General features: G+C 34.8%; 2 protein-coding genes across 4 annotated transcripts in view; one reads left to right on the top strand and one right to left on the bottom strand.

The window, feature by feature from the left end:
* The window catches only part of LOC125043167 (integrator complex subunit 8-like), a 14,765-nt gene extending 8,024 nt beyond the window's left edge, over nucleotides 1-6,741 (top strand). For 2 of the 3 annotated variants that reach the window (XM_047639157.1, XM_047639159.1), the window contains 13 exons: nucleotides 1,069-1,179; nucleotides 1,677-1,908; nucleotides 2,209-2,354; nucleotides 2,640-2,750; nucleotides 3,020-3,188; nucleotides 3,492-3,588; nucleotides 3,803-3,972; nucleotides 4,214-4,297; nucleotides 4,509-4,677; nucleotides 4,992-5,073; nucleotides 5,321-5,536; nucleotides 5,822-6,004; nucleotides 6,543-6,741. In XM_047639157.1, coding sequence (XP_047495113.1) covers nucleotides 1,069-1,179; nucleotides 1,677-1,908; nucleotides 2,209-2,354; nucleotides 2,640-2,750; nucleotides 3,020-3,188; nucleotides 3,492-3,588; nucleotides 3,803-3,972; nucleotides 4,214-4,297; nucleotides 4,509-4,677; nucleotides 4,992-5,073; nucleotides 5,321-5,536; nucleotides 5,822-6,004; nucleotides 6,543-6,659 — 1,887 coding nt within the window. In that variant the 3' untranslated portion in view covers nucleotides 6,660-6,741. The remainder of the gene's footprint in view (nucleotides 1-1,068; nucleotides 1,180-1,676; nucleotides 1,909-2,208; nucleotides 2,355-2,639; nucleotides 2,751-3,019; nucleotides 3,189-3,491; nucleotides 3,589-3,802; nucleotides 3,973-4,213; nucleotides 4,298-4,508; nucleotides 4,678-4,991; nucleotides 5,074-5,320; nucleotides 5,537-5,821; nucleotides 6,005-6,542) is intronic. The other variant, XM_047639158.1, reaches the window with a different exon arrangement.
* A 966-nt stretch (nucleotides 6,742-7,707) lies between these two features.
* Nucleotides 7,708-10,000, bottom strand: part of LOC125043168 (THUMP domain-containing protein 1-like) — a 6,764-nt gene continuing 4,471 nt past the window's right edge. Inside the window, exons 3-4 of the mRNA XM_047639160.1 lie at nucleotides 9,784-9,917; nucleotides 7,708-9,165 (exon numbers count right to left, since the gene is read on the bottom strand). Of these exons, the coding sequence (XP_047495116.1) occupies nucleotides 8,470-9,165; nucleotides 9,784-9,917 (830 nt within the window). The 3' untranslated portion in view covers nucleotides 7,708-8,469. The remainder of the gene's footprint in view (nucleotides 9,166-9,783; nucleotides 9,918-10,000) is intronic.

Below are 10,000 nucleotides of genomic sequence, written 5' to 3' on the forward strand. Positions count from 1 at the left end.
AAGTCACCAGTCAGCCAATTACGAGTGCTGCCTGTCTTGCCCGTTTACCCTTTTTTTTTATTTACAAAAATATTTTACATTATCTTATTTTGCTGTTACTAATGTTTATAACATTATAGTAATTATAATATTTATAATAAAAATAACACAATTTATATTCATACCTCTAGTAAAAAATACATTTTTCCCACCAGTTCAAGGAAAGGTGTCATCAGGTAAGGTCACAAGGTCTACTAATTGACTCTTTTGTGTTTAAGCACTAGCAGAACCATCTATGTGCAGAAACATTTCACAAAAAATATAAAAAATGAGCATAGCATTTTCCCCATTTTTTATTCATTTTCCCCAGCGACGTTAGGTTAAACTGATATCAGAAGTAATGGACAAAATCTAGACCAGCCAACTCAGTATGTGAGTCCCATGTGCTGCAGATGGAGTTGTGGCAACACAGGACATGAACCACTGTTTCACAAGCTGACTGCTAGTTGGCAGGACTATTTACTTTCTTTACATTAGTGCTACTGCATGTAGCTTATCACAACATAGTTTACCCCTTTTTTCAGGTTTCAATGAGTTTAATTGTTTAGGACTTGTCATTTTCTAAAATCTTGTTGTAAGAAGGTGAATTCAATAGAAGCACAAAAGCTTGAGTTAATCAGAAATTTAGAAAGAGATACATTTGTGAATCAGGCACATGATTGATATGACAAAAGAAAAAATTTAATATCTACAGTTATTTTACTCAGCTGATTGGATGATATGCTTGATTAAAAGTACAGTACTGTATTATTGCCCTTTCTTTAATAATGAAATTGATATGAGCCAAAACAGACATGGTGTCAGTAACTAAGGATTGGCAATATCAGATCAATGTTTTCCCTCTTTTGTCCATTAAAATTAGGTATGAGTGTATATACATTTTCTTGACATCTTGTGTTATCATAAGTAATAAAGAAGAAATATATGTTATATATGGTGACTTTCACTAAAGAATAAAGACAGCTATTGTACTAAATACTATCTCTTGAAAATAGTATCTGACTCAACTTCCTTAATTTTTCTGGGCAGGTCCAGACTCTAAACACTGTACGCAATGTGTTTGAAGGAGAAGTGTGGCAGAGCAGTTACCCAATTGCTCTTGCTCAGGCTGGTAAGCCAGGAGTGCAGTTCCTCATTCAGGTAGGTTTATCATTTTAGAAATGCTTACCTGCAACTACTTTTTAATGATAAAGGTTTTGTATTTTTCAGGTATTACATAAAACTAATTAATTTTTCAATATAAAGAATATGGGTCTGCACCATTTCTTGAGTTAGAGGTGAATTCCATTATGATGTCATTCACTAATTGTTGCCTTGATGAGCTGAATTTGCCTGAAATAGTATAGATTCAGGCAGTTTCCATTCACATTTGTCATACTGTTATATATTCATAATATTTTTTAAAGATTTATGAATGGACACTACTACCTGATTATAATTTTTTTGTATCATTACAATAATATTGTTTATTATTTATTGGTGCATACTTCCCATTGCATTTTAGAATGATAAATTGACACAGAAATAGGATAATATTACAAGTTACTATAATCCTAACAGTTATTCTGTACAAACTCTAAGGATTCCTGTAAGTGAAATTCAGCTAAGGAAAGCACCTTTTTCAAAATTTCCCCCAGACTCTCGCCGCTAAAATGAACCAGTTAGACACCACCCAGAGGGAAAGAGTGCGCATGTTCCTGTTTTCAGTAAACCTCGGACCAAAAATGAGTGAGGTATTGGTGCCTGCCATTATGACTTGCAACCCGGTGAAAAGCCTCTTCCAGCAGGATGAGCTAACGGAGATGTGGCCACAGTATGAGGAGTCAAGAATCAAGTCAATGAAGAAGTCTTCTGATGTGGAAATGCTGGGTAAATGGGCTCATTATTTTGATTAGTTACTTTAAATAAGTAATATTATTATATAACTGGTTTAGCTCTCAGGCATTTTTCCTGGTTGGTAAAAGACTGCTATGATGTAGGAAATCAAAGAAAGAGCAGTATTTTTCAGTGATATCAGATACAAATAAATAGGGGTGCAAACTGTGAGCTACACTGAAATTAGAACATTTTGGTAAAATATTATTTCCCTGAACAGTAAATTTTCATCTAGATCATCTAGGAATTTAGATAATGTATTAAAATAAATACTACTTTATTAATATTCAACAGGTTCAGGTGAATTGAATGACCTCATATGGGATTTGATCCATTCATACAAACCAGACCTTCTAAAGGATTCTGTTATGCAGTATAAAACAGCCTTGCCAGCCAGACCTGATATCCCCAAAAAGGAAATTACAGAACTGAACACAAAGGTTAGATGCTGTTCAGTTTAGAATGATTTGAACAGTTCATATATTTAAGGAGTTTAAACCTGATATTACTTGAGTATACTTGGACTGATTGTCGTTATTACTGATTATGGACCAATATTTACTAAAACTGATTGATACTTTGATTTATGATAGAGTGATATTTCATACTGAGACATACATTTTACCACCACTTAGAGTTCAGCCGGTACTAATTCTGTTTTTTCTTCACTTTTTTTTTTCATGTTTTCTTTCTTCCTCTTCTTCTTCTTCTTCTTCTTGGTACAGTGGGAGATGCCAATCCCTATATATAACACACTGATGAAATTGCCAGCCAGTCCACCAAGAGACCTTGTGTATATCTACATTGCCAAGGCTGTAGAACTTAATCAAGCTAAGGTATGTATAACCTTGTTTTCCAAATTATTTTTGTTATTATATTGTATTATCTGTTGCATTGTTTCTAAGTATATAGTGTAGAGGAGTAGAAAGTGATATCTAACATATGTTCAGGCAATGACAATTTAGTGGATATTTCTCCTCACATTAACTCATTCTTGTGTTTATTGAATTAATATTTATTTTATTTTATAAAGAATAGAAATAAAAACAATTGCACATCATTCATATGCATTATCATACATTTTTTTCTTCTCTATACGTTCCAGAGTTTCCAAAGTGCACTGGACCTTCTAGAGGAAGCAAACAGCCATGCAACAAAACTGCAAGGGAGGGAAACACCTCGACTGTGCAAGTTGCTTATGTGGATGATTCTCTTGACCAAAATACAACATTGTTTGCATGAACTCCCATGTGTGAACAGTATGTCTGTCTCTGGTATTTTTAAACTGCTTTGATTTTGGTATTGATAGATTAATATGTATATAATTTTAATATTTTAAGTTAATACATTTTGAATTCAAATAATAAGAAGTTTGAGGATTTCAGTTTGAAAATAACTAAAACCACAAACACTAAAATCATTTCATATTGATTATAAAATAAAATTGAAATAAAATAAGTTTTCTTGTTTGTGCCCAAAAAAAATATGATAGGAAACACTAATTTGTCATACATTTGGGAGGCAGGACAGACAGAATGGCAATATTTATTTACATTTTTTAATTTCCTCTTCTTCAGACTCCGTCATGGCAGAACTTACCAATGAGGCAAGGCAGTGTCTTGGAGGTCACACTGGCCGTGATGGTATTGCACCCTGGACTGGGGTTAATAATTGGTATGAGGATACCCTGTTGTCAGAGAAGACACAGTGAGAGAGAGAGAGAGAGAGAGAGAGAGAGAGAGAGAGAGAGAGAGAGAGAGAAAGATAGATTAATAGGGAAATTGTGCATGTCCTTGTATGTATGTATTGAATAGATAATGATACTTTAGATACCTCTAACCATTTTTGAAAGTTATCTTTAGATTAACAAGCCACATTCCTTACCAAGGTGTGTCCTGTTGTTACTCAATGCTGGAGAGTGGACTAGCTTACTGGGAGGAACATCCCTTCCCTCACATCTGCCTCTCTTGGCCCTTGTCAGACCCCTTGCAGCAACAGCACATGCTCTCAGGGAGAAACATACCAACAAGAAGGTTTGGTATGACTTGTGGGAAGTAGGTATGTTGCACTGTTGTTGTTTGTTATTTTTTTACTTTTACTTTATATAGACTGGATTTGAGGCTTAGAAGACATTGCCTTTTTTACTCATATTTACATTTATACCTTCATGTCATGGATACTTTGTATAGCAAGCAATTAATGAGATACAGAATACAAGTTACACAGTCAGATAGAAATTTATTTTGATAAGGAGTGTTATATGATAATAAGTTCTGAAAACCTTTTCTTTCTGCTGCAGTGGTTGGGATAATGGGAGGAAGTATCCAACACAAGCGTTCCAGCTCTGGCCAGTCTATTGCTATGGAGCGACATCATGACACAGGTGAATAGCCCAACCTTTGTTTCAAGATTTTGTAGGCATTGTTTACACTGTAGGAAATAAAGTAGGACTTGGCCTGTTGATCTTCTATAGATAATGAAATTTACAAATAGCATTTTTGAAATCAGTAGTAAAGTAGTGTAGCAGCTTTACAAAAAAAAAAAAAGTCTTGTATAGTATATATTCTACAGGAAATCTTATTCTTCTCAAATAGGTATTATGAGCAGATCAGACTTCCTCGATTTCCTATCAAACGTCCGAGAGCCAAGTTGCCTCTCCATCATGATCTCTCTCCTGGGCCATGTGCTCAACATCCTAAATCAAGAACCCAGTAATGCTGTTCACATTGACCACCTGGCTATGTGGCCACCAACCGTTGACACGTGAGTTTTGTTTTGTCATTGTGTGCTTGTATTTAGGTTGAATGACAAAAGCATAATCCCATATTGACATGAGGATAAATAAGAAATGGTACATTTACTATTCATGAAATGATGAGATCCAATTTTCAAAACTGAAAGTAAATTCTTCCTTCAGGGGTGTGTGTGCGTGTGCGTGTGCGTGTGTGTGTGTGTGTGTGTGTGTGTGTGTGTGTGTGTGTGTGTGTGTGTGTGTGTTTGTGTGTGTTTATGTAAAGATGTATATTATCAGTCTTTCACATTATATACATAATATATAGAATATATCTTGCTTCCAGAGTGGTTTCAATGCAGTGTATTCGAGACACACTTGCCTGGACAGTAGAGCACGCCACAAGACTCTACCCTTCTGGCACACACGTAAGAGCCTCTCTCTCTGTTTGTCAGTTTTATATACATGTAAATATTTAAAGTAACTGTTTTGGTTTGCCTAGTTCATTATATTTGGTACTTCTTGAATACATTGCTTGTATTTTTGTCCTTTTCTCATATCTTTGTTGATTTTGGTTTGAGGCACAATTTAAATCTTGTTAGTAGTTTAGCTCATTTGGTATATTTGGCAATGGTTTCTTTTTCATTTTCTTTTCCTTTTTGTTAACTGTTACAGACAAATGCTGCCCTTTGCACATCTTGGCATCTCTCAAGAGCTGACTTGGCCTACATGAATGACCAGTACCACAATGCTCTGGCCAGCTATCTCACTGCTGTTTTCGTGGCCACAGACTTCCTACGAAATGATAATGGTGTTGTCCAGACCGTTCTCACAGATGGAATCATTAGGAGAATGATTCGCTGCTGCATGAACTTGAATTGTTATACTCAGGTAAGTTCTAGGAAGGCAGTTGAGAACTCTTTGAGATGAAGCTAACAGTAGGTCTTGAATATGAAGGATTGATTTGATACTTTACTGAATTTTTATGTATTTTTATCTTTCAATCATTTATTTTGATATCCATCTTATAAAAATAATTATTATCAGATTTATAGGAAATAGTATATCGCCTATATATCATCATATATTTTTTGATTTGTAAGAAATCACGTACACTATATTTTTGTATTATATTATGACAATAATTTTTATTTTCCTTTCTTTTCCATCTTCCAGGCTGCTATCCTGTGTCAGTTCCTGGAGAACATTGACTACAGCACAGCCCTTCGATGCCTTCAAGAGCGAAACTCTGTGGATGCCATGGATGCTTACTACTGCTGCCTGTGGGATGTCTCCCTCATTGAGTTTATAATCAACATGCATCAGAAACGTGGAGAGATTCAGCGCCGTGACAAAGCTGTGAGAAGGCTTTATCTCTTTTTCTCTCTCTCTCTCTCACCACATCTGTCAGTCTGTCTCCCTCTCTCTTATCTCTCTCTCTCTCTCTCTCTCTCTCTCTCTCTCTCTCTCTCTCTCTCTCTCTCTCTCTCTCTCTCTCTCTCTCTCTCTCTCTCTCTCTCTCTCTCTCTCTCTCTCTCTCTCTCTCTCTCTCTCTCTCTCTCTCTCTCTCTCTCTCTCTCTCTCTCTCTCTCTCTCTCTCTCTCTCTCTCTCTCTCTCTCTCGGTAGCAAGTTTATTGAGATGTGTAACAGACTTTGATGCTTTGCTGATATGTTATACTTTCTAAAGAAAATGAATTTTCTCAGTATGATACCTTCTGAAAATAGGAACTGAATTTTGATGTTCTTTTTCAAGTGTACTAACAAGACAGATTCATGGGGTGATAATGATCAGATCTTTTACAGAGAAATACATATATATATTACACAGAAAGACATTCATTTGGTATTCATTGAAATATATATAATTTTTTTTAAATCTTTATATTCTCTTCCTAGATGAAAATGATGAGTCTTCTGGAAGTCAACTCAAATAATAATGATGAAATCCAGAGGGAAGCAGCCAAGGTCCGGAAGCACAGATTTCTTCGTTCGATGGCTAAGCAGTACCTGTAATGGCACCAGAAATACAGTGTAACATTTAAGAAAACAATACTGACCAAAATGTAATTTTATAATAAACCAAAATGTTTTAAAAGTTGTTTTTATAAATCTTTATTTGTATAAGGCAAGTAAAAAAGCAAAGAGTATTGTCCCATAATTTTCTATATTTTTTTCTATATATATTTTTCTATATATCTAACAGTGATAAGAAATACAAAGAGAGAAAGATGGGCAATTGGAATGGGGGAAAGAGACAGAGAGAAAGTGAGAGAAGAAGCAGAGGGACATCATAAGCGGTGGAAATATAGTATGCGAAAGTATCCAAGGGCCTTTCAGAGGAGCTAATCATTATCACTATCACTAACTTATCACTATACATGTCCAAATACCCATCTTATATGGCCTGAAAATGTCTCTCAAAAATGGCCTGCTCCACCCAAAGAAATATGGAGACAGAAAATGAGAGGAAGGGGAGAGAGAGACAGGGGGAAAGAGAAAAGGGGAAGCAAGATGTGTCTCTAATTACACTAATATCAGGCACCTTTATTGTTGACATGTTAAAGAGGTATATTAAAACACCTTTATGTTAAAAAAATTATGAAGTGGCAGCCCAAAAGAGAATTCTTATGCTGCTAACACACATTCCTCCTGCTTAAACAAATAACCAGACATTTGTTTTGAAGCCTTGATTTGGATTCTGCTGTGTTAAACCTACTATTGTATCAGCAAACTTAGCTTGGTGGTATACTAGAAAGTGGGAAAGTCTTCTTTTCTACTTCCTGCCTGAAAATAGGTAACTCTTCCCTAATCCCAAAAATGAGATAACCATCAATATTATTCAATACACAGGAGCAAACATATTTAAAAACACATAGATATATAGTCCCTAATCAGGCCAGAATAAAAAGATATATTACTTTTCATAGTCATATAGTCGCTAAGATAAAACTGCCTTTCAGCGCATCTAAGACAATTCTTTATTTCAGCATTTCTGTTTTAAAAAAGTTAAATCAAATCAGTCTTCAAATTTGGTACTCTTCCACAGAAGAAAACAAACAGACTGTTTTAATACATTTTTATTTCAGTTATTTAAATGATACATAAAGTATTTATTAATAACATCAGTTTCCCAAAAGTGGAGATCTTATATTACATTTCTCACATTTACTGCCCTATTAAGAAATCAGACATCTTCATTAAATTCAGTCAATAAAATGTTATGGTAAATTAAAAAAAAAAAAAACAGTAAAGAGATATTATTTTTAACATATATGAATATAATGAAATGAATATCAATTTTTTTTTTTTTTCACTATAAAAATTCTGTACATGCTAGTATTCCTAGATGTATTCAGTTTCATTAACCAGGCAGAAAAATGCAACCCTAATTTTTTCTCCCTCTTACTTAGCATTAATTCCCATATATAATGAACTATGAAATATTGATAAAAATCATGCTGGAGGTATTAATTAACAAAATATTTTATATCAACTGTAGTGTGGTCCCACTTTAAAATGCCAACATATGTGCCTTGTGAATCATGTTCTTCATATAATTTCTTATTTTTCTGTATACAACAAAGCCTGTAGTTCAGTAAGTCTTTCTATATACATTACAGCCTTTTGTTCAATAAGGTTAGCAATCTTACATGATTTACAATTTATATTTATATAATGTTAACTACTTATAGTCTTTTTTTTATGTTTGAGAATTGGCTATATACCTAATTTGCATTGGTATAGGAAAGAAATTAAACATCTACAAAAATTTTACAGTCAGAAAAATCCTTTATTCAGCTTTGGTTTCTCTTCCATTTCACCCTCAAGCTTCTTTCATCTCATCACCTTCAGGTTTGGCATCTTTCTCACTACTTTCTTGACTCTTGCTTTCACTTGTTTCATCTTTAACAACCTCTTCACTTCCTGCAGCATCCTTTGGCTCTGGTTCTTTTACTTTATCTGTACCATTTTTCTCTTGTTCTTTTTCCTGTTCCTTGTTTTTATTAGCTATTCCCACTAAATTATATTTACAATAAGGAGTAAAATAACCTGGCAAAATACTAAGGCAGCAGACATTCTTAATCACATCTACATTTACAACAACATCAGGAGTTTTCAAGTCTGGGGCATTATCCGAATTGGCCCCCTGAAGCACAGTAATGAGAGATTGGGTCAGGTCTTCGCGCTTGATCAAGCTGTTGTTTCTGATCTTGGAAACTATGCAGTATGTCTTGCTCTCCTTCTCAAAGTATGACTTGGCCAGGGTCTCAAGCGCACCCTCTATGTCCTTCTGGAATGCCTTGCACGTCTTCTGCACCGGAATCATCCTGAGAAGCTTCTTAGTACGCTGCTTCTGGGTCTCAAGGATGCTGTCCATGATCTTCATGGCGAGTTCAAGTGGGTTTTCAAGGGTCGTGTTAATAAATATGCAGTTTTTGGCTGCACACTCAACCTGCTGAAACCTTCTTCGGCATCTCTCTTTCTTGTCTCCATCTTTCTGAAGCTCTGAGACATCAGCCTATCAAGGAGAAACAAAGAATTAATTTCCAATAATATATTTTGCTGATGCAACCATTGGCCACAGATTTATATACTGTCTACTGTAGTGTTTTCGTGAATTTTGTTATATACAGATGCCTCTACAAGTACTCAGCCACCAAGGAGTCAATAAGTAGGCCCTAGTCACCCCACCTGATTTTTCCATTCCTTGAATTTGCAGGAAAATGTTTTTTTTATAATGCTAGCAATATCAATATTGTTATTATTATAATAATAACAAGAGAGATAATAAAATAATTTTTAAAAATCTTTCCAATAAACAAGGAAATTTGTAAACAGGTCAGATATGCAGAACATATTTACTCCTTCGTGACTCAAGAAACTAAAATTACAGTGATTGTGGCATACAGTCATGCCATCTGAAGCTACTGCATTGAAGGTCTAAAAGACAAGATCAAGAAGGGCAGAAGGAAAAGGAAAACAATGTCAACCAGGACAATGATGATGCCAAGAAAAAAGATAGAATCAAGAGAGAAGGGAAGAAACAGCGCAGATATATCATAAAAGTTCATTAAATATATGTGACTGAATACATGAACAGGCACATCTCTAAATAATAATCTTTAGTATACATTACCTTAATAGCAGCATCAATATCAAGGTCTTCTTCCTCACTCTCGCTATCCTTCTCCTTTGTGTCTGTGCTCTTTTCCTGCTCCCCTTCGTTGCTGTCTTTATTGCCACTGCTTGCTTCCTTGGGTGTATTTTGTGCTGAAATTTGTTGAAAGAGATTTATATACTAATAAAATCAATGAGAATAAAGACCCTGACTTGACTAATTTTAATTTCATGAT

The sequence above is a fragment of the Penaeus chinensis genome, chromosome 33, assembly GCF_019202785.1.
Source record: "Penaeus chinensis breed Huanghai No. 1 chromosome 33, ASM1920278v2, whole genome shotgun sequence".
NCBI lineage: Eukaryota > Metazoa > Arthropoda > Malacostraca > Decapoda > Penaeidae > Penaeus > Penaeus chinensis.